A 24,975-nucleotide genomic window follows, 5' to 3' on the forward strand; every position below is an offset into this window, starting at 1 on the left:
ATATTGATTACCCTTTTGTTTTCTATCGTTGTCTTTGTATGATTTTGATATCAGAAATAATTTTGGCTTCATAAGGTGTATTGGGAAGAATTCTTTTTCCTTCTCTCCTAGAAGAGTCTATAGAATTGGTCTTATTTTTTTCCTTAAATGTTTGGCATAATTAAGTAGTGAAGCTCTCTATATCTAGTTTGTTTTCTTTGAAGGCATTTGATAGATTTGATTTTAAAGATGATCCTTTTCAGTCTTTCATACTAGTGAGTACCTTCTTTTAGTCAGTCAACTAACTGTTAGTGAATTTCATTCTTTTTTTAAATATTTATTAATTATGTATATAATATTCTGTCTGTGTGTATACCTGCAGGCCAGAAAAGGGCACCAGACCCTATTACAGATGGTTGTGAGCCACCATGTGGTTGCTGGGAATAGAACTCAGGACCTTTGGAAGAGCAGGTAATGCTCTTAACCTCTGAGCCATCTCTCCAGCCCTGAATTGCATTTTTCTTTCCTTTTTAAAAATAATTTTTATTTTATGTGTATGGCTGTTTTGTCTGATGTGTGTCTGTGTACCACTTTGGTGCCTGATATCTGTGGAAGCCAGAAGAGGGTGTTGAATCACCTGGAGCTGGAGTTCCAGATGGTTGTGAGCCGCCTGGTTGTGACTCTAACCTGGCTCCCCTGAAAGAACAGCCAGTGTTCAGACCTGTAGCCATCTCTCTAGCCCCTCAACTAACAATTATTAGTTCCTGTAAATGTATTGTTTTTAGTTGAGATTCTTTTAGGAAATCTATTTTGTTCTGTGTTACATGTTATTTAATTTGAAAAATGATGGTTGGAAAAATATTTGGCAGTCATTTTTTAAAATCAAAGCATATTGAATAATGATTATGTTTTTAGTAATAACGAAACTTCTTAAAGGAATTTTCCAACTAGATTGACTAAATTGATCGAGGTGTTTACATTTTTTAAAGCTCTCCTAGGAATAAAATAAAATAAGTTTAGGAGATACCCTTTCCTTGATAGATTTTAGCAACTTGGGAGGACTACCAACCCCAATATTTTAGGACTATTTCTTAATTAATAACTGGTCATTATTTTTCTTGTTAATGTGCTAAAACTTTATAGTAAGTATCAGAGAACAAGCATCTTCCTTTAAATGTTTAATTCCCCCTTTTTGGTTGTTTTTTGAGACAGTGTTTCTCTGTAACAGCTCTGGCCTGGAATTTGCTGTAGACCAGGCTTTTCCCCCCACTTTGAAAGTATTTTATTGATAAATTCCTTTTAGTGAGAATCTAGTAATTCAGATAAAATTTCTTTGAAACCATTCATTGTTCTTTTTTTTTGTCCTTGTAGCTTAACATAATGCATTCATTTCACAAGAAATTCTTATTTTCTTGATGATATTCTCAATAACAATTCCCTTTCAACTTCCAGGTATATCACTGAAAAACTCTGTAGTATATCTTTAATGGCAGTGTTAATCTCTTGTCTCCCTCAGTCTCTCATACTTCGCACTAAAATCTTACTCCTTTGAGAATTTACTTCCCAGTATTTAAGTGTTTGATTACAGATTAAAGTATGTCTAAAAAATTATTACTTGGCTCAATGTTTTTTGGGTTTCTTGTGTATGCTGGTAGGCATCCTACGATGTTTTCCACATTAATCAACCTGTCAGCTTTAGTAGGAACAAGTGGTGATTGCACTGACCTAGAGATCCACTCCTTCAGTTGGGACGTCTTGTTCTGCACAGTTGTGCTTTGCTGATATGATTGGCTGAGGCTGGAAGATAACTTATGTTTTTTCATTTCTTACTTTTCAAAGTTTAAAATAGCTTTGTATATTTCCAGAGTGACTATTGGTTTACTTTTAAAGAGTTTAACATTAGATATGATTTACCTTTTTTTTAAAAAAAACTGAGATAATGAAGTAAAGAAAAATTCAAAATTTGAAGAAAATTTGTACAAAGAAAACAGCAATATATATTTGGGCTAAGCACAGTTTCAGGATTTTAAAACTGGTAGTGAGTTTTAGTTCAGTGTTATACTGAGTTTGTGAGGCTCTATAAACAAATTAAATGACATTTTCACTTTCACTGTTCTTTTGAAAATTATTTTTTTCAGCTCTGTTCTCCTTTGGGACTAAGAGGCAACATGTTGGATGTTGTGCCACTCTTCTCTGAGACTTAGTGTTTCCTCTTGCTACGTAGATTAGAGTATGTCCTTGTATGTTCTCAAACTCTCTGCCACTTCCCATCTCCCACGTCTACTCAGTGAATATTTTATTATGATATTCAGTTCTAGATTTTTCTTTTATTTCTGTTGGTGTGGTGTGTTTATGTTTATGTGTGCGTGCACCCATGTGCTTGCGCATTCATACTCATGCACAAGAGCATATGTGAACACAAGCTAGTGGTTGATATCTTTCTTAGTTGCTATTTACCTTATTTTTGAGATAGGGACTCTTACTGAACCTGGAGTTCACCAGCTTATCTAGGCTGGCTGTGATCTAACTATTGCTTTCCCAGTGCTGGGATTACAGATATGTGCCTAGCGTCCGTCCGTCCATCCATCCATCCATCCATCCATCCATCCATCCATCCATCCATCCATCCACTTATTTTATGAATGCCAGAGATCCAGACTCACTTCCTAATACTTGTGTGGCAAGCATTTTGTGCTTATTCTAAATATCTTTTTTATGTGTCTGGTTATGTATTGATATAGTTGGTGTATACGTGTGCAAATATGTGTTTGAAGGCCAGAGGTTGATGTCAGATATTTCTTCACCTTATTTTTTGAGATGACATCGCTCACTGATCATATTATACATTATAGAGTCTGGATTTTTACTCAGTTTTTGTTGTGATAATTAAAATTAGCCTCTCTGATATTTTATGATCATTCAGAATTGATAGATTAGGGTTCACTCTTGGTTATATATTCAAAAAACTGAGAAGGATCCTCTGCATTGTTTGTATTAAATTTCCTTTGTGTGTGTTATGTGTGAGCATACATCATGAACCTGGAACTCACTGATTTGACTGTTCCTGCTGGCCAGAAAGCCCCAGGAATAGTCTGTCTGATTCCTCCTCAGGCTAAGATTTCTGTTCTGCACCATGTTCTGGACCTCTGAACTCTGGTCCTGTTTCATGAGAAGCACTTTAGTTAGCTGATTCCCCTGCCCCTGCACTGTATTTCAAAACTGCATCCTACAGATCTTTTCAAGTCCTGGTTTTTAGGCTCTGTCTGGACTTGTCTTAGATAGGATCTTGTTTGAGGACAAGGTCCTTAAATCTGATTGGGCCTTTTCCAGTGTTTCAGCCTGAGGTTTGATATGTAAGATCTTTCCAGTCTGTCACAGCCAGAATTCCAAAGGGCCTGCTTTCTGGTGGTGGTTTCCCTTCCAGTCTTGCTTCGCAGGCCTCAGGTGAGCCTTGTGCAGTGATGTGTTCCCTGCACCTGAGAGGTTTGTTGTTGCCCTTGCCTAAAGGCTTATGGTTGCTGGCTGCCTTTCCTCTAGTGCTCACCTCAAGTCCCTACTACTTTAGTATTTGTGAACTCAGGTTTGCTTGTGCTCAGTTCTTCCCTCTGTAGTTAGGAAATTGTTCCTAAAGGATTGGAAATGAGCATAGTGCTCACTTTAGGAATGCCTTTTTTGGGGGTTGTTGTTTTGAATAAGTGAGTGGTCCAGAAAGACTACTTGGAGGAGGTAGCTGTTGAGCTGACAGCCTGGAAGGAGGAGATGTGATGCTCTGTAAATTCTAAGGTCATTCTGTACAGATACAGGGGGCCTATGTACAGGATAAGAGTCTAAGGTGGAAACCAGGTCTGTTTGCTGAAGGGACACCAGGAAGGCCAGGTGGCCTGGGCCTTGGGGATGGACAGATCATTGCAGGATGGATGACGGGGGTGAGGGGGGTAGAGGCTTGATCTTAGGACTCCCATGACGCTTGGCAAGGAAACTAAGAATTTTCTTACTTCCGTATTTTATGTATTCTTTGGTTAAAGTACAGTGAAAGTTTTATCAGTATTTTAGCTGTTTAGCTGAGGGGATACATATAACAAATGTGTACTTACATAAATATTCAAGTGCTATATTAATAGTATAGGAACATTAAATTTATTAATTTCTTATTCTTGGAAAATGACATTTAAGTTGAAACTTGGACTATGAATTGACTATGTGGAAGAGTATATTATAATCCAGTAGAGGAGTATCATGAGTCTAGAAATGAAGTATGAAGACTGAAGGAAATCTTGGTTTGGTTTACAGAGGGGAGATTTGTACCAAATGACAGTCAGAGATGGCCAGTGAGTAGAGTTTGTAAGACTGATTTTAATGAGAGTAATGAGTAGATTTAGAGATATATTTAGTTGTCTCTTGGAGGTTGGATTAGTTTGGGGGAGGGCAGCAAGTGTGTTAATGAAGACCAGTATGATTTAAATATGATATAAATGAGATAAAAGATAGTGAGAGGAACAGGTATTAAAGGCTGAGGGAAAGGATATATGTTAAGGATGGCACCCGATTTGTGTCTTAGCAATAAGTATCTGGTGATGTTAGTATGTAGCCACTGGTTGAGTGAAAGTCAAGTGTTTTGTAGAAGTTCCTGTTGGAATGTTTTAAACTATTTTTACCTTAGTAGCAAACACCCATAGTGCTTGCTTATGTGCCACACTACTTAAGCACATTTAATACTCATGACAACCTTCTGAGGGAGACATGTGGTTGCCATTTACAGATGAGAATAGACACAGGGAAGATCTGACGTGGATATGGGAATTTTACTTTAACCTCCGATTAAGTTTGGAAACTTAATCACATAATTTACATATCACTCATCTGATCTTTCCTAATGATTTCTTAACTTGTGATTTTTAACTGTCTGTATCTGTCCAGCAAAGCTAACTTTTGTGAATTCAAATATCCTAACGGGCTGCAGCCAAATGTTACTGAAAAAGGAAATGATAATACACTCTTTAATTAAATGTTGATTGCTTTTACTTACAGAAGTTATTCAGATTCACTTGCTCTCTGTAGTGCATTATCACCATTCAAAGCACATTTTGAAATAATGTTGATTTGGCTATACAGTGTTAAAGATGACTTTTGATATGGCGGGGAGGCAAATCAGATATTAATTAATAGTCGGAGGGGTGGCGGCTCACACCTTTAATCCCAGCACTCACACCTTTTAATCACACCTTTAATGGGGGGGGCAGAGGCAGAAAGATCTCTTTGAGTTCAAGGCCAGCCTGGTCTACTGAGTGAATTCTAGGACTCGCTCCATAGTTACTGAGAAATTCTGTCTCAAAACCCCCGCCTCCCCTCCAAAAAGAAAATAAAAATACTTTATATAGATAGAAGTGCTGATCTGTGGATGGTGTTTATGTGGACAATGTGTTGTTTCATTGTTGACTAATCATGTTCTACAAAGTAGATGAACCCTTCTCATGAGAGAATGGAGAGTCATTGCATGGAACACAGTAGATATCCAGGTCTCCCTGGAGTGAAAATTAATACTTAGTGGACAGGCTCAAGGGAGTGTGTGAAATTACCGGGTGTGAGTGAGAATGGATCACGAAACACACAATGAAACCCACTTTAAGAGTTTATTAAGAGAAAGAGACACGTGGACAGGCCTGAGGAAGTTGGTGCAGAGAGAGGGAGAAGAGAGAGATAAAGATGGAGTGGGGGGGGAGAGTAGTTACCTCTTTAAGGGACTGAAAGAGAGTAGAGCCTTTAAAGGCTGCCTAGTGCATGCTCACAGGGGCTTCCATAGCTGTAGCTGCCACGTGTGTAGATCACGTAACCATGTAGCACTTACTTCATTCATTACCAGGGACTTGAGGTCCCAGGGTGAGCTTATTGGCTCACATGTTGCCCTGGAACCTGGAAGAGCCAGAGTTTGGGGTGGCTAGACATTTTGCCAAAGTGCTGGGCAATGGAAATCTAGCAGTGTGGCTTCAAATTTTTTATATAGGAACATTCATAAGGTCCCAATGTTAATTTAATTGCTACATGGGATCAGGAGGATGGTAGAGAAGCTGAGCAAGGAACATATCAGAAGTTATTAGATACTTTTAGGTTTTTTTCCTTTGTTTGTTTTTTGTTTTTTTGAGGCAGGGTTTCTCCGTAGCTTTGGTTCCTGTCCTGGAGCTAGCTCATATATATTTTGGGTTGTGAGCCTAGCCTTTAACGGCTGAGCCATCCCTCCAGACCTGGAGCTGCTCTTGTAGACCAGGCTGGTCTCGAATTTACAGAGATCCGCCTGCCTCTGCCTCCCGAGTACTGGGATTAAGTTGTGCACCACCACACCTGGCCTGATACATTTAGGTTTTTTTTAAACAACAGAAAACTAAACTTTGGGCAGTTGTCTCCATTTACATTTTCTGTAGTTATTTTTCCATCATTATTCAGTAAAACTTTCTGCAAAAGTTACCTTTTCATGGTGTGTGGTAGTGAACACAAGGATGGTCTGGTTGTTTATAGAAGCCGTGTATTCTTAAATTGTGGCTGTGTTGTTTTAGAAAAAGCCCCAGGCTGGGCGGTGGTGGGGCATGCCTTTAATCCCAGCACTTGGGAGGCAGAGGCAGGTGGATCTCTGTGAGACCAGCCTGGTCTACAAGAACTAGTTCCAGGACAGGCTCCAAAACCACAGAGAAACCCTGTCTCGAAAAGGCAAAAAAAAAAAAAAAAAAAAAAAAAAAAAGCCCCAGTGGACAATAGTACCTGGCTTCTCAGTGATTTTCCCCACTAAAACAGTCCTGTGTACTTTGCATTGGCAAGGGCTCTTATGTAAGTCTTAATTGGAATTTGGGACTTATTAGCTTTATTGGGTCATATTTGGGCACTCTCTAGAGCTTTACTTTTCAAATTTCAGAATAAAAATCACTAATCTGCTTTAATCTTTGTTCTGTGGAGAGTGATTGTCTAGGTGATGAATACAAGAAGAGCTGGACTCTGAAGTACCAAGTGAAGTTGACTTTGCCAATGTCTGTGTTTAACTGCAGGATTCCTGAAGTCCTGAAAGGACTTTGCAGAGTGCTGCAGACAGCTGTTGCTGACCTAGCGTAGATGTTTCTCCATCTCGCTGTATATAAAATGGGAAATCTGACTGATAGTGTTTGCCCTGTTCTAGAAGGATTGAAAAATGCAGAGGAACTTGAATACCCTCCCCCCTTTTTATAACTTTTCTCAAATGTTTTACAGGGAGAGAGTATTTCAGAGTGCTTTAGGGAAAAGTTGGTAATGTAGGGATTAAAGTAACCTGTCTTTTTCTTTTTAAATTCTAGGTGAGGATTTTGAAGATGATGACCTAGTAAACTCAGATGAGGTTATGAAGAAGCCATGTCCAGTGCAGATTGTTCTTGCTCATGAAGATGACCATAACTTTGAGCTTGATGAAGAGGCCTTGGAGCAGATACTGCTACAGGAGCACATTCGGGATCTTAACATAGTCGTGGTGTCTGTGGCAGGAGCTTTTCGGAAAGGAAAATCATTTCTCCTGGACTTTATGCTTAGATATATGTATAACAAGGTGAATAGCGTCTTTTAAATCGACCTCAACTAATACAATTTAAATTTTTCCAGCCAACTTAAAAAAAGACAGAGGCCAGAATTTTTTTTTAAAGATTTATTTATTTTGTATACAGCGTTCTGTCTGCATTTTTTTTTTTTTTTTGCCTGCAGGCCAGAAGAGGGGACCAGATCTTATTACAGATGGTTGTGAGCCACCATGTGGCTGCTGGAAATTGAACTCAGGACCTCTGGAAGAGCAGCCGGTGTTCTTTACCACTGAGCCATCTCTCCAGCCTCCCCCTCCCTAGAATTAGATTTTTAATTTCTAGCTATGTCTCAGATATCCGAGTATACTCTCAAAGATCACTGAGTTATTGTGAAACCCCATCTTTGTTATTTCTTTATACATTTTCCTTTTTGGCCACATACGATGTGTGAAGTAGACAAATAGAGACCTTTGTAAAAGTATCTGTATTCCTCAAATTGTTACTTGTAGTGATACAATTCAGTTCTTTAGAGTGGCTTCCATTGTTGTCTGAGCCTCATCTCTTCCTGTAAGTCAAATATACTATAATACTATAATTTTGCTTGTTTGTTTTGAAGAGTATGTGTGCTGTTCCTTGAATTGCCATATTTGTGGCTGATCTTTTCATAAGAGGCCTTCCTACATCTGGGACTGCTATGTACCCTTCCTTCCTTTAATGATTTAGGCATTTTTATTAATAATGGTTTTTAGTCGTGTGTAGTTTTTTATTTATTTTATTTTATTTGCTAGTTTACTCTCAGGAGGCCCCCCCCCCCCTTGATTGCATATCTCTAGCTTCTACCAAAATAATTTTAGTAGGCATGTTTGGGTAGGTGCATTTCCCTCCTATACATTCTCGCTTTTAGATGGTATGAGACTTTTTATTTTTTGTCTCCCTGCCTTTGACTTTCATCCCTGAAGAAAAGTAGAGGGAGATGATTCACTTTAGTCAGAATGCTTTTCTAACAGCTAAACGTTGAGCAGAGGGAAGCAGAAGCAAGAAGGTTGTAACGGGACATTTTGGAGTAGGACATTAAGGTGGTTTTGCTTTACAGGTGTCTTTGACATTCAGAAGGTACATAAAGATGCTAGAAATAGCACTTAACTGAATTATATAATTATCTAAACACCTGTCTGACTGATTACCTTTATAGTGCATCTGTCTTGAAATAAGAAAGGAACTAAATATTCTCATTGGTTTTTCTAGGAAGCATTGCAGTAAAATCTTTTCATTGGAATCTCTTCGGGTGTTCTTAAATGTACCTTTCTATCAGTAATGTAGTTCATATCAGTTAGTGAACAGTATTTTATGGTGTTTAGCCAGTTAAGAAAGCTGTTATTTAGTTTTCCATTTAAAGCTTTTTTCTGAATTACTGAACTGTATGAATAGTGACATAGTACTGTTTTGTTTTTTAAATCTGTTCATTTCAAGTCAATAAAGATCTTCTATAGTGTGATGTTCTCTAATTCCTTAAATTAACTTTTTTTGTAGTATACCTCTGTGAACTGTGAACTTCAAATACCTTTCATTCTAGATAGGTCAGAGATAGTAAGTGGAGTATTGGGATGGGAAGGAAACTAAGATTACTTGTCTAGAAATAATAAAAGGTTTCTTCCTAGGTAACATTTCTGCGCCTCTGGGTGATCAGTGATGTTCATTCACAGGGGAGAAACAGCTCTCATTTATGTGTTCAGAATCACAGGGCTAAACTTTCCCTTTACTGCAGGAGGTTCTGTAGTCACAGAATGGCTCGAGTTAGGTTACATACCTATTTTAGTGGCTTCTAAGTTGAAGCAGCTTTCTTAACTGTCAGTTGGAAGGTTTCATGTATAATGGAATGCAGGGTAGAAGTCGCCTTCTTTTGTTAACTAGAAATTGCATTAGACAGTCTCTGATTTTTTTTTTTATTTTGTTGATAACATACCGATTTAGTGGTAGGTCATTCTTCTCCTATGAAATGTAGGTAAAGGAGACATGACAGTCACTTTAATGTGTAGTGAGTTATAGAAGGGGAAATTAAATCATGCAATCAAAGTCAAAATTGGTGGTGGTAATAGGAAATGGTTGATTCCCCCCTTCAGAGTATGTATATACTCTGATGTTGTATAGAATTTTAATTTCTGTTTCTACTGGTAGTTCAGATAAATACATTTTCCTTAAAATTTAAGTATGATTTACAAACTGAAAGATAAATCTACAGTGTATAGCTTGATGAAACTTTGTATATGTATGTACACCTTCATGACCACTATCCCAAAGTAAAACTATTCTGAGCCTCTTCCTATCTGTTCCTTTCTAGATTTGAATGAAATCGTGCTGTAGGGAACTATTGCCTTATTTCAGTAACTTTGTAAGTGTCGGATGCATTCATACTTCTGCATGCATTCTGTGTTTCACAACATGATTAAAATATACTTATTACCTGTTGGTGGATATTTGACTTACTTTGACCTTAATAATTTTTAGTCTGCTGCTTGTATCAATCACCTCCTTTGAAAATGAAGTAGGTTATCTTAATGTTAGTGTCTCCTCTCTTCTGCAAATGCAAACGAAGGAGATTAGATGCTGATGTTAAGTGGGCTCTGGGCTATTTTCTTCCCTTCCCTGAGATTTTGATTTTGGAGCTGGAATTAATTTTCCAGCCTTCTATATGTTTTTATATAGATAGCCTAAATTAGTGTGAGTGATTTCAGCTAGCAGAATATTGTTACATATTGCTGAAGTTAAAGAAGTTAGGAATGGATGAGATAGAGAAATTTACAGAACATTGATGGCTTTAGTATAGTGTTTTAAGTGGGGCTCCTTTGATTGCAAATCACGAATTGCTGGAAAACGTTCTTTCATTGTAGCATTTGAGATACCTTTTCACCTTTAAGCTTCAGAATATATGTACTGTCTTTTTGGGTAATATAAAAAAAATGATACCCATGTCATGTGGTATTTTAATTTTGGATGTCTGAAAACCAGGTGTGAAATTTCAGAGATTTAGGGTTTTGGTGTGAAGTTTTTGTTAATCTAGCTAGAAGGAGGCCTCTAGCTGTGGGACTGTGTGCTTTAATTTTCTTAACTCTCTTCCATTGTCTTGGGTTTCCTTAAAACTCCACTTTTTGTTTGCAGAGTGGTTTTTTTTTTATTTCACTCTCTCCTCTGTGGTTCAGAAGATTTTTAATTTCACACAATCCCAGTTGTCTGTCCTTAGTTTTCTTTCCCATCATTAGAATTTTTATGATGATTATATTGAGTCTGATGATTATATTGGTTTTCACTATCTTATGCTAATGACTGAGCAGGATCTTTGTCTCCTAATGTCATCTAATTTCTTTCTCCAGTGTTTAAAAGTTTTTACTATAGAGGTAATTTTACTTCTTTGATTTTACTTATTTTTAAGTATTTTTTTTGAAGCTGTTGTCTTCATGATTGCTTCTCAGCATATTTGCCATTGTATGAAAAGCTGCTTATGTTGATTTTTGCTCCAGGCTACTTTGCTGAAGGTGTTCATCAGTCCTAAGAGCTTTCTGGTAGTCTTCAGGGTCTTCCATGTGTAAGAACATGTTATCTACAAATGGAAATAACTTGACTCTTTCCTTTTCATCTTGCCCCTTTCTCTTACTGATTTGGTTAACTGATCAAGGGCTGTATTGAATAAGAATGAAGGTAGGGGGACACACTTGTCCAATTTTGATTTTAGAAGAAATGTTTTGAGTTTTTCCTAATTTAGTATAATATTGTCTGCAGGTTTGTTTTATGTGGGCTTTATTATACTGGAGTTTTTCTATTTCTAGGATCTTTGAGACATTGCCATGAAGGGATGTAGATCTTTGTCAGCTGCCTTTTCTGTACCTTTTGACATGATGAGGACAATGACTGGCTATATCTTTCATTCATTTTTTAAAATTTTATTTATCTTTATTTTTTTGAGATAGGGTCTTGCTATCTACCCTAGCCTAACCTTGAATGTTCATTGATTCTCCTGTTCCAGTCTCCTCGGTGTGGGGTCCTTCACTTCTCATCCCTTACCTACTCCTTACCCTAGACAAGAGGATAGAGGGGGCTGAAATTGGCTAACTGTGCCTTCCCAGTTCCACATAAATCTCTGTTAGGTTAGTCTGCCCCCAGGGCAGGCCTTTGTCACAAGGACTATTCTGGGTGTGTGTAATTGAAAACCATCATTTTCCTCCTAGTGAATTTAAAAATGACTGTTTTCTTCCAACTGTCCCTGAGAACTTTGGAGTTTTCCGAGCAAAGCCTATACAAGATGGTGTCTGCCTCCAGGCTTCCCAATTCAGTCTAGTCTGCTCCTGCCAGGGAACTCCGCTATGGGCAGTTCTTGGCCTCTCAGGTTTTGAGGTGGTATTTTGCTTGTGAACTCTTTTTTTTTTTTTGTTTGTTTGTTCAAGGAAAAAAGTCATGATTTTGTGTTTGACATATTTTCTTGTAAGGACTTGTAAAGATTTCAGTTTTTACAAATGAGGCTGAAACTGAAAGTCCATTGCAGGATGGAAGTGAAATTGCCATGTCATACGTCAGACGACAACTCAGTAACTGGACTGTCTCCCCTTTCATTCTAGCAGCCCTTGGGGCACTTTTTCCCCCCAAAATGCGACCCATAGCGTCACTGTGTTAACCCTTTTCAAGTGTACAGTTCTGTGGCATTAAGTTCAGTCACATTGTAGCAATTGCCATCTTCTTTCTGGTTTGAAGGTTAGAGACTTGAAGGTACTAACCTATTTCCCCGCTTGTAGAAACCATACAGTGTTTATATTTGCTTTGTGTCTGGTTTACTTGACTTAGTTGAGTGTCTTCATGGTCTCAGGCACTTTCCAAGATGAGCTTTAAAAACAGACTGACTTAAATTCCTCTTTAGAATGTAATCAAGTCATTAGAATAATTGTCTTGAGTCATGAGTTATACTTTCTATTTGTCCAGCCCCAGAATACAGGAGTGTTGGACATCGGACAGTTTGGGTGCACGGGTAACAAGTGTATTAAGCTGTTTGGAATGTTCCTAATTTTTCCCGTGGTCCCTGGGAAATACTGCCCTACAGCAGGTGAATAAAGTGTGCACATTCCTCCATGTTCTGTCTGCTACTTGGGCTTTATGGATTAAGGTTTGATTATTTCTGTGGGAAATGCTTGTAGTGAGGGAACGTCTTCCTTCTACCTACTTTGTCTTTTCACTGCTGAGTGCGATGACTTAGGGCTCTTAGATTCCAGCCTCACCATCGTGAAAGGCGTTAGCTTCCTGGCGAAAAGAAACTGGGGTGCTGTGAAGTTCACTTAGCTGCTGCTCTGCTTTGTTACATTTCATAGGAGAGATATGAATTTCTTACTTTTTAGGTAGAGTTTGTTGTTGATAAATTGTATTATGTAGGTCAGTCTTGGATTAGAACTGTATTGTTTGTTTGAGGACACTTAAAGTCCAGATGACTGTAGGTTGCCTTTTGCAGCTGAGATTCACTGGAAAGATCTTGTTTCTTCCCATAAGGAACAAGGTTGGGAATTAGGGTTTTGAAACAGTAGCAAATGGTACCAGATTAGTGGTTTTTGAGTCCCTACGTTTGCTTTTAATAAGTTTTGGGATAAAATGGGGTCTGCTAAAAGCACCGCAGCTTCTAAAACCTACTAGAATGCTTTGTGGGCAAGAATGTTTTGTTCATTTAGAGAACTCTAGATTTATAACTGGTAGAAGATTGGTAAATATTTGTTGTCCATGTTGGCCAGTGGTGGTGCACACCTTTCATCCCAGTACTTGGGACGGATAGACAGGTGAATCTCTGAGTTCGAGGCCACTTCTACAAAGTGAGTTCCAGGACAGCCAGGATTGTTACACAGAGAAACCCTGTCTTGAAAAAAAAAAAGCCTTCAGTGTTCAGTATATTAGAGTAATAGTAGATTTTATGTGTTTGAGAATTTGGTTATCTAGGATTCCTGATGTACTTTTCTTTTTTACTAGAAAATTAATTTAGCATTTAAAAAGTAATTGCCATAGAGTGAACTAAGAAGAAATTATACATAGTGATAAATTTCTGTGATACACTAATTCATTTTAGTTTCTTTGAAGATGGGGGCTTATAAGCATGTTATAGGTCTATGATTTTTGTCAACTTTTAAAATTTATTTTTTACTGTCTTTTTCCTTATTTCTAGAAATAGAAAATCACATTCCTTTTATACTTGATACCCATATTCCAAAGAAAGCATATTGAATTTTACAAGTAAATTTTTTATTCTTTTAATATTCTTAGTGCTTTCTTATAAGCCAGGCTGAATGAAACAAAACTTCAGTTTTCATGAACTTGTGTTCACATATAGGAGACAGAGAAACTAGATAACATATTGAATAAAAACATTCTCTGAGAACAGAGTCTTTTTATCTGTGTAGGTTGGACATTGTGGGAAAGAACCTATCTGATACCAGATCCTTTAACATTGTGGGGTATGAACAGTAATTTCTTACATACTACATTTTATTCCTTCATAATGCCAAAGTTTTTGAGTCTAGGCAGGAGAAGGTATAGATGTGCTAAACAGTGTGTGTGTGTGGGTGTGTGTGTGTATGTGTGGTGTGTGTATGTGTGTGTGTGTATGTATGTATGTAGGGTTTATCTGATTGTTTTGATGTGTTAGAGGCAGGAAGGTATGTGTATTACTTGTGTTGGGATCTGTGGAATATTGAGAGCATAGATTGGGAAAGTGAAAGATGAGCTGTTTGACAACAGATCTCTAGATGACCTTATGGGTATGTGGAAGCCATAGATAGCATTTCAGGAGACAGAGACATTTCTTGTGAAGATAAATGACATGGAAAAAGTGAATACACAGGGTCCAGTTGGAATATCTGAACTGTAGAGTGGGGCCAGACTACTCGTGTTGTCTAACCCTGTGAAGGGTGCTTTGTGAAACACAAGTCCAGAGAATAGTTGTGTGGTGTAGTGTCCTTGTAACCAGCAGGAATGAGGGACCAAGTTAGAGTATCGAGAAGTGAGGGCAGCGAGTGGGTGCAAGAGAATTTTATAATATCGGGAATGGAGTATTGTGGGATAGCAATAGACGGATTCAAGTTCAAGGCTGTGTTTTCTCAATAGATGCTGTTTAGGTGTTGTATTTGTCTACCTTATATGTGCCTTCATAAATTACAACATTCCTCATTGATCTTGTCTTAAATATATCTCTCCCCCCATTTTGTGTTTTGTAATCCATTTTGGATTAGAGATTCAAGTTTCTTAAATATTTCTGAGCTGGGGAGTGGTAGCCCACACCACCTACACCTTTAATTCCAGCACCGAGAGGCAGAGGCAGGAGAATCTTTGAGTTTGAGGCCAGCCTCGTTTACAGAACTAGTTCCAGGACAGCCAGGACGATACAGAGAAACCTTGTTTTGGTGGAGAAGATTTCTGAAACAAAGAATATTTTTCTTTGAAATAAATAAAGGACTTAAAAATATGGGCATCTTGACATGGCCGAGTTAGCCATTTACATCACATATTTAACAACTCAGCATGTTACATTGTGGTATACTAACTTTGTATCTATAATGTTTATTTAGGGTGGTGGACATTATCCTAGGCAAGGCCTTATGTATATAGGCAAGTGCTCTCTCCTTGGACTATACCCCAGTTCCATACTATATGATTATAGTAGTTGTAGCCCTGTGACTTGAGTTAAAAGATATTACCTGCACACCCCCTCTTACCCACCCATCGCACCCCCACCCAGCAAGATAAATTTCCAACCCCTAGATATTTTATCACAGAAAAGTTCTCAAACACACTTCAAAATAAAGAGAGTAGTATTATGAACCCCAAAGTACCAATAGACACTTGGTGGTATTGCTGTATCTTATTCCTTTGTATGTGTACTAAGCATTTCATCACTACTGTTTAGGCATCGAATAGATAAACACTCAGTTATATTATTCTTGCACACAAAATGTCTTTTTTGGTGCTCTTCCTGTTTTTTAAAGTTATAATTTGTATTTACCTGTTTGTTTTCTAAAGAGAGAAAGAAGGCATGGAGTGGGATGGGTAAAGAGGTGGAGAGGATCTGGGAGGAGATTGGGGAGGAGAAACCATAGTCAGAATATAGTTTATGAAAAAAATATTTTAAATAAAAGAAAAATGCTTATGCCCATTTAATGCTATCTCATAGGGAGGAGGATTTGGGTTCAGTATCTGTTTGTTTCATAAAAAGACTCCCCCCGTTCCCACTTAACCAGATTGCTAGAACCAGGTTCCAGACAAGTCTTGGTTATTTTTAAAGGACAGCCTCAGCAGTGTGAAGTGTTTTGTTTATACTATTCTAGGAGAGGGCTACTCTTTTGACAGTCCTGCTGTCTGGAACTTGGTTTTACTGTTCTGTACAAGATATTAAAATAGCTAGTTCCTGTATTTTATGATCTTTAAACATAGAATAGCTTCCCCAGAGGGGAAGAGTGGGTGTGTGTAGTCCCATGCACGTAGAAGTCAAGAGTGAGATCTTGGACAGTGTGACAAGGGCGATTGGAGGAGACTAGTGGTCTGATAGGACCGAACTGTGTGCGCGGTGCTGGACACAGCCTCCCCCTCTGTTAAATATGGAATGGGTGGCTTAAAAGTTTTACAGTTCCTAATTTTGGTGTGTTTATTTTACATTTATCTTTGGTTTTAACAGGATTCTCAAAGTTGGATTGGTGGAAACAATGAACCGTTGACTGGCTTTACATGGCGAGGTGGTTGTGAAAGAGAAACAACAGGCATACAAGTTTGGAATGAAGTATTTGTGATTGACAGACCTAATGGAACAAAAGTAAATTTCTACTTATACTTTGCTATTTTCTCCTGTATTTTTTCAAGAGCGATTTTCTGGCATTAAAATTTACAACAACACAAAACTATTAATAAGTAGTCTGGTACTTTAATGATTAGTGTGTTGAGATGTATAATATATACTTTTCTTGATTTAATTATTGTTTTGAACTTTTATCATTTAATGTGTGGGTTTTTTTTTTTTTTTTTAGGTGTTTTTGGTGATCATTGTACTAAGTATTTTAAACTTTCAAATTCCTAGGTGGCTGTGCTGCTAATGGATACCCAGGGTGCCTTTGATAGCCAATCAACAATTAAAGACTGTGCGACAGTGTTTGCTCTGAGCACTATGACCAGCTCCGTCCAGGTGAGAGTGTGTGCTGGTATCCGTTCGTTCAGTCCTACCTTTGTGCAACATCTGCAGATGCTTTTGATTGAAGAAAAATGGATTGGAAATTAAAGAGAGCTAGCTGTCCTTCTTATTCATTATTTACATCTGTGTTTGCTTTTCTGGCTCGGTGTAAAATTAAATACTTCACATAGATATAAAGGGTGAAGTGGGTCATCTTTGCTTTACTTTTTATCATAGAACCAATATTTTATTAGTTCTTTACTAATAGAGAAGTATTTTGATTATACTTACTCCGTTTCCCCAGCTCTTCCCAGATCCTCCCCACCTTCCTACCATCTGTGTCTTCATTTCAAAAAAAAAAATCAACAACCCATTATGTCCAGTTTATGCTACTGGTTCATTGGGTATGTGTTCATTCACTGCAGTTTCAGATAGCAACGCAGTTTTCTGTTTGGTATCTTTGACTATTCTTAATTATTTGAACTAAAATAAATAAAAATATTAAGAATTAATATTTATTTAGGTTTTTCGAGACAGGGTTTCTCTGTGTTGCCCTAGGTGTCCTGGAACACACTCTGTAGACCAGACTGTCCTTGAACTCATAAGAGCTCTGCCTGCCTCTGCCTTCCCATTATAGGATTAAAGTTGTGCACCAACACCCAGCAAGAATTAATATTTAATTTAGAAACCCAAGTGATAGTTAGGAATTTATAGCACTGGTTTGGTTTAGAAAGGGATATTGCCGTGTGTGTTGCTCACACTCTAATTGTACTTGTTTTACCAAGTTCTCTTTTCTTCAAGATAGATTATCTCTGTATAATCTAGAGTGTTGACATACATCATTTTGTATTTTTTGGGGGGGGGGGATCATTTGTGGTTGGTAACTTCCTGGCTCAAAAATTAATGATTGGAGTATGGTCTCTCAAATCCTGCTGGCAGTAGTATGTCAGGAAGGGTATTTGAGTACGACAAGATATTGTCCTTAAAATCTCTTAGTTCATAGGCAAGACTGTCAGAACATCTTAATACTTTTGCGATGATTTCTAGTAATGTCTGAGACATAAGCAGCCTCATGTCACCCCTTCCCCTTCTTCCATGACTTGAAGCTCCTGATGGGAAGAAGACTGGGTGCAAAGAGAGGTTCTTTTCAGCCTACTTCTGTTACAGTTATACTTTGTTGCTATTCTTTTGTTTATATAACTTTCTGATGGTAGGAGATTTGGTTTTGGACAACCTATACTACTTAGACATTTTTTTGACTATAGAATGAGGCTTTTACTTAACTTGCCTATCTCATGTATAGTTGTTGTATAAGAGATAATGCATGTAATTATATGTATGTGTGTGTATATATATATATATGTAACACACACACATACATACTTTTGTGAGGGGTGATGGTAATGGGATTCAATTTGGTGTTGTGTATGCCAACAAACACTCTCGCACTGAGCCACAGTCTCAGCCTTCAGTATATTGCTTTCTACAAACTGTGGAAGGTTGTTTTCTTCTCTAAATAAGTTGTGGCTTCTAGGGATGGTGGTGTGCTTCTGTAACCTCAACACTTGGAGAGCCAAGTTAGGAACTCTTGAGCTACATAACAAGAATAAGTTAGGTAGAGGTCATCCTGGGCTACACAAGAGATGAAAACATTGTTTTCTTTTGGACTGGTAGATGGATGGCAAATTGATCTTGTTTACTTTTTCAACAGATTCTTAGGACTTATTGGGTACAAGGCAGTATACTAAGACCCAATGATCTAAGATAACAGGAACCAATCTCTCTTTGTTCTTATCGCTTATAGTAAAGGATCTACACTCGTGTTCTAAAAGTTTAGGCCCACGTGGATAAGAATAAATTGGTTTTGTTAGCTTTTTATATTTTAGACACCTTGTTGGGATTAACCAGTGACTAAGCATTCCCTTTTGGTGTTTACTCATGACTCTCAAGTTTGCCTAGATTATCACTTATCTGTTGTTAGAACAAATTGTTCTCTGTGGAGCAACTGTGTTTACTGATACTGAATTCTGCCTTAGAGGTTGTGTTTGCAGGTATCACTGCAGTGCCAGCCCTGGCTCTTTTCTAACACTCTGTCATGAAAGGACTGGGCCTAGCAAACCCTCTCCATTTGTTCTGCGTACACAGAACAGCCACTGTGAGTTCTGCTCCATGTCTTGGAAAGACTCCAAAAAATTCTTAAAAAGGGCAACAGTGCCACCTACTGTTCCTTTTACTTGTTTCCATGGCCTGGTAATGTCAGTTCAAGTAAAAGAGACCGTGTTGTGTGAGGATGAATGCCAATAATTGCAGCACTCTGAAATCTTAGCACACGGGAGGCAAAGGCAGGAGAATTATAAAAGTTTGAGGTCAGTCTGGGTTAAGTAGGGAAATCCTTTTTAAAAACCCAAAACAGAACCAATCAAACAACAAAAAACTCAGAGCCTGCTAAATGAATATATATTCTGTACCACGAAGAACTGTGTTTTTCTAAAAGTTTTGCCCCTTGCATTCACCATCTTAGACAATGAGTGAAGCAGTTTTTACCCTCACATCCCCTCACTGTGTAGTTCAGGGTGGCCTTGGATGCCATCTGATTCTTTTGCCCCTACCTCCCAAATGTCGGAATTTCAGGAGTGCATCATCACACCTGTTTCAGCTTATTTTTTTAAAAATGACCATGACAAAAATAGAGAGAGGAAAAGAAAGTGCATAATACACGTAGGCCATGAATATGTGTGTCTTTATTAGTTTACTGCTTCCTTTGTAATAAGAAATGCTTTCCATGTAGCACTGGTTAAATAGTGGCTAAGTGATTAATTTGTACTGTCTAAAATAACCCTTCTAATTATAAGGGATTTTATGTTCATTAAAACATTGATAAAAGCAGAATAAATTTTGTTTTAACAGGTATATAATTTATCCCAGAATATTCAAGAAGATGATCTTCAACACTTACAAGTATGTCTTAGAAATTATATGCCAGAAGTATTAAAACCTGATTCTTTCTTTATTGTAAATTCATGTTTAGAAATCTATAATATTTTTGAATTTCTGTGGCTTTAAAGAAATGGTTAATTGCTTAACTAGAGGACATTTCTGATAAACTTGATTCATTAGCCAGTGAAATGCCTGACTTTCAGATAAGGATAAAGACTCTGACAGTCTACTATCTTGATGTGGATAGTTTTATTAACATCTACTACTTTGATATAGACCATGTTATAAATAACTTCTTTCAGGCTCTTTGGCAGCATTATTTTAAATAACTTGGTTTGATAGTTATTTACAGAGTATGGAAGACTTGCAATGGAAGAGATCTACCAGAAGCCATTTCAGGTAAGAAAGTGTTTGAGCACTTTAAAGACACACCGGTGAGAAGTTTCAAGTCCCAAGTGCATTATAGACTCATACTGTTGACATACATCATCAGCTTACTCATAGTTGAAGCCCAACAGGACAGGAGACAATAACTAGATTAGTTTGCAATACTTCTACTTGGCAGAGAGATGCTTCTCTTAGTTGATGTTATTTAATTCCAGAATTTAAGACAGTAGAGAATTTATAGTATGTCAGATTTATTTTACACCTGATAATAAACTATTAGAAAGTGTTATGGTTCCCTTTTTGTGATGTATTATAAGTTGAAGACAAGTCTCCTTGCTATCCTTCATTTCATATGGAAAAGTTTGAGTGGTTTGTTTATTTATTTATTTATTTTGAGGCAGCTAGTTTGCAAGCTGGTATTCGTATTGTTGACTGCAGTGAGTGGAAGAGAATGATTGCTGTGTTTGCCTGTCTGGGTGAGGAATTTATCCTGTGTGACAGCTTTGATAGTTATTATAATGTTAGTGGACTTGCATTAATTTTGCCTCTTTTTTTTAATCTGGCACTTCTGTTTTAGACAATCACTTTTATGAAACTATTGAGCATCAGATCATGGCTTCTTTTTGTATAGATGGGTGAAATATACTATATTTGGATTATATCAGTTTTTCTTTTTTCTTTTTCTTTCTTTTGGTTTTTCGAGACAGGGTTTCTCTGTGGCTTTGGAGTGTGTCCTGGAACTCGCTCTGTAGACCAGGCTGGTCTCGAACTCACAGAGATCTGCCTGCCTCTGCCTCCTGAGTGCTGGGATTAAAGGCGTGCACCACCACCGCCCGGCTTATATCAGTTTTTCTAATGTAGAATAATTTATCCACCTAGGAGACATTTGACAGTTTCTGGGAATATTTTTGATTGTCACAGTTTTGAGGGAGGGGAGGTTAATGTTCCTGACATGTAACGTAGAGGCAAGAAACTTTACTACAACTCAAAGGGCAGCCCTGTACAAGTACTTATCTGGGTCAAATTGTTAGTAGTGCCAAGAATTTAAATACTGTATGGATAAAACATTTGTGAAAATGGTCTCTTTAGTACCAAATCTACCAGAAATTGTTCTAGTTATATATAGTTAATATAGATTGATTTAAAATTATGATGATATACCTATGTTCATTTTGGCTTTGAGTATCATTGCTTTATGTGTAGTGAGGTTCTCAAGTAGAGATGATTAGTTTGTGCAAGGGTTGGGAAGTTGCTTCAGTGAGCTATTGATTATAAATATGAAGAGTATACTAATCATTTGCCCACTCTAACCCTTTTTATTTTTAAATTTTTGGTGCTGGGGATTGGACACAGGACCTCAAGAATGACAGTTATGTGTTCTATTCACTGAGCTACTCATTGTAGAGGTTATTTGTAGAAGGAAGTTTTCAGTAAACTTAGAATTTTGTAAGAAGTGATTTGTATTTTTTTCCTATATGTAGACCTTAATGTTTTTGATTCGAGATTGGAGTTATCCTTATGAACATTCATATGGTTTGGAAGGTGGAAAACAATTCCTTGAAAAGAGATTGCAGGTAAGCTCCATTTTTCTGGAGAAGAAAGCATATGCCACAGGCCAGGGGTGGGTTTCCTGGACTGCCCCGATCCTGCCGGTTACTGTCATGTGAATAAATGAACTGTCCTAGCATAGTCAGATGATGCTGTGTAAGTGGCGAAGGTTTTCCAAAGAAGATACTCTTAAATAAAAACAATTATTCCTCTTGCAGGTAAACTACCACCTACCAGTAAATAGTCAGACTGATTTTTTGAAAAGTGACTATTATTATTATTACAGTTATTATTGTGGTGCCTCATGACATGTGTCTGAGTATGAATATGTCATAGCATATGTGTGGAGGTCAGAAGACAACTTTGAAATTTTAGATTCTCTCCTACCTTTACATAAATTCTTGATATCGTACTGAAGTCATCAGGCTTGCGTGACAACCACTTTACCTGCTAAGCCACCTGGACCTTTTTAAAGGAACCCAGATATCCTCATTCATATGCACTGTGTTTTGTGAAAGCATTCCTGGAAAATGACCTCATGAAAGGTCATATTTTTTTATCCCTGAAGGCACGTTCATGTGAGAATACTATGTCTCCACATCCAGAAGACAGTGGCGAGAAATCCTTTTATTATGTGCTTATTATAACAAAATAAAAATATTTTATTATGTATGACAAAATGATAATTATTTTATTATTCACAATAAAATGATATATAATAAAATGATAATTATTTTATTATTATGATCCTTTATTATCAGAAGATTTTTGTCTGATTATGACATGACACATTTTATTTCTCAACTGCATCCAAATAGTTGGGGCACAGTATGGTTTTTTTTATTTCTAAAATGAGATTAATTCCTTATTCTTAGATTATTTGGAAGGCTTTTTCAGACCTGTGATGTAATTTATTAGGTTTATTTTTTTCTGGTTATTTAGAAGAAAGCAACACATAATGTATTAGTCATGCTAGCTAAACTCTGAAGTATATAATTCAAAGACAGGGTCTCAGAGCGATACATCCAGTTACAAAATTCTCATATTTTAAGTGTTCAACTTGATAAGTATATAATGAACCTAAATGTGTAACTGTGCCCAGAAGCATCCAGTTCCATAATGGTTGCCCACCTTAAAACCTGTCTATCACTCTTGACAGATTATATGAAGTACAAAAAGGCTCACAGAGTTCTGGCTGCCTCTGCCTCCCTAGTGCTGGGATTAGAGTGTTTTTTCCCAGTATTTTTGTTCCTGAGAGTAAACTATGTTGTTAGCGATAGTTTAGTAGTTCATTCATGTTACTGTACAGTATTATGCTAATAACAACTGCCTTTCATTCTGTTGATGGAGATTTAGATAGTTTCTAGATTTTAGTCATGACCAGTGCATGTTTTGTTAGAATGGTCTTTCAAAAGAATATTTTGGAGAATGCATGAATCTAAGCATGCAGGCAGGGAGTAGTGGCATACACTTATAATCCAGCACTGAGGAGGCAGAGGCAGGTGGATCTCTGTGAGTTCAAGGCCAGCTTGGTCTGTGTAGAAGGTTCCAGGCCAGCCAGAGTTACATAGTGAGACTCTGTCTAAAAAAACTTCCAAATGTAGACATTTACTTTCTTTCACGGGATGGTTCATCATGTAAAGACACTTGCTACTAAACCCAGTGACCACAGTTCCATCCCCCAGGACCCATATGGTAGAAGGTGACCTCAGCACGTGTGCCTTAGCACGTTTGTGCTCTCCCCATCCCTATGTGCAGGCACACACACAAAATAAAGAAGTAAATATAGCCGGGCAGCAGTGGTACACGCTTTTAATTCTAGCACTCAGGAGGCAGAGGCAAACAGATCTCTGTGAGTCCGAGGCCAACTTGGTCTACAGGAGGTAGTTCCAGGACCAAAGCTATACAGAAAAACCCTGTCTCGAGCGATTATATATTATATATTCTAATATATAATAAAAGTGTTTTAAAAAGAATGTTCTTAAGAAAATGCATAGCAGTCTCTTTTCAAAGATCTAGTGACTGACAAATAATAGATAATAATGTAGAGAAAGCACTAAAATTCTTACTATAAGTTTGTTTGGAGCGCTTTAAAAAAATTCTGTATAAGTTTGTATGCCTGTGTTGGCATGTGCCCATGAGTACGGTGCACTCTGAGTCCAGAAGTGTTGGTTGGATGCCCCTGGAGTTGAAGTTACAGGCAGTTGTGAACTGCCTAATGTGTGTGCTGGGAACCAAACTGGTTCTCTGCAGTAGCAGTGTATGCTTTTGACTGTTGAGAATCATTCCAGCCCCTACACTGGAGCTTTTTGGCTGTACTTTGTATTTTGCTCAGTGGCTAGCTTTTAATTTTAGGCAAATTAATATTTTGCATTTTTTGGCTTTAGTTAGTGTTATTTTGACATAAGCATTTTAAAGGCAAGTTCTTTATTAGTTTCTAAGTCATAATCACAACTTGTTATTCAAGTGTTAGATATTGTAATTAATTGTTTATATGTTTTGGAACATCAAACAGTTTTCTCTCAGAAAAATGCCCTTCAAGTTGATAAAAATGACCAGATTACACTTTTAGTATTAGTAAACCACCACTCTAGAATAACCTGAGTGTAGTGTGTATGTGTGTGGGTATGTATGTGTTTCCCTTTTAAAATTAAATAAAAAAAAAAAATCTCTACTACTTTCCTCGTTATTTCTTCTTCCAGGTAAAGCAGAACCAGCATGAGGAGTTGCAGAATGTCAGGAAGCACATCCACAACTGTTTCTCAAATCTGGGTTGCTTCCTTTTACCACATCCTGGTCTTAAAGTCGCGACAAATCCTAGTTTTGATGGACGACTGAAAGGTGGGAATGCCCATGCATGCTAAAACTTTTTATTACTGGTTAGCAGCTGAAAGTTTGTATTGTATTTGTTTTTATTTATTTTTTGAGATTATAATGTGATTGCAACATTTCTCCCTTCCCTCTTCTCCTTCAAATCCTACCATATAACCATCCTTGCTCTCTTTCAAATTCATTTCCTTTTTTTATTAATTGTTGTCACATGTATATGTATACATTTCTATTTCTAAATATAACTGTCTAGTCTGTATAATGTTAACTCATATGTATGAGTTATGTATGTATTCAGGGCTGACCATTTGGTATGGGATAAGCACTTGGTGTGCTCTTCCTTGGGGAAGACTAGTTTGCCTACTCTCAGCATTGCCTAGTTGCCAGTAAATGTTTCCTTACATTTTCTATTCTAGTGATAGCTGTGTTGTTGCAGTGCTCTGCCACTCTTTAGCATACTGATTAGCCCGTTTTATAATGTTGTTCTGTGAGGACTTGTGTCCTGAAACTTCTAAAGACAGAAAGACAGAGCATTGCAACTTCCTCTGATTGCAGTCTGCTAAAAAAGTTTCACTGATTGAATTAATGGACTCAGGT

At 37.4% G+C, this 24,975-nt stretch overlaps 1 protein-coding gene across 1 annotated transcript in view; it reads left to right on the forward strand.

Moving 5' to 3' along the window:
* The first annotated feature begins 3,892 nt into the window (after positions 1 to 3,892).
* Positions 3,893 to 24,975, forward strand: part of Atl2 (atlastin GTPase 2) — a 29,712-nt gene continuing 8,629 nt past the window's right edge. The window contains exons 1-8 of the mRNA XM_005360789.3: positions 3,893 to 3,905; positions 7,293 to 7,537; positions 16,192 to 16,326; positions 16,588 to 16,692; positions 19,585 to 19,635; positions 19,957 to 20,013; positions 21,483 to 21,575; positions 24,252 to 24,390. Coding sequence (XP_005360846.1) covers positions 3,893 to 3,905; positions 7,293 to 7,537; positions 16,192 to 16,326; positions 16,588 to 16,692; positions 19,585 to 19,635; positions 19,957 to 20,013; positions 21,483 to 21,575; positions 24,252 to 24,390 — 838 coding nt within the window. The remainder of the gene's footprint in view (positions 3,906 to 7,292; positions 7,538 to 16,191; positions 16,327 to 16,587; positions 16,693 to 19,584; positions 19,636 to 19,956; positions 20,014 to 21,482; positions 21,576 to 24,251; positions 24,391 to 24,975) is intronic.

Source organism: Microtus ochrogaster, linkage group LG3 (genome assembly GCF_000317375.1).
Source record: "Microtus ochrogaster isolate Prairie Vole_2 linkage group LG3, MicOch1.0, whole genome shotgun sequence".
NCBI classification, from domain to species: Eukaryota; Metazoa; Chordata; class Mammalia; order Rodentia; family Cricetidae; genus Microtus; species Microtus ochrogaster.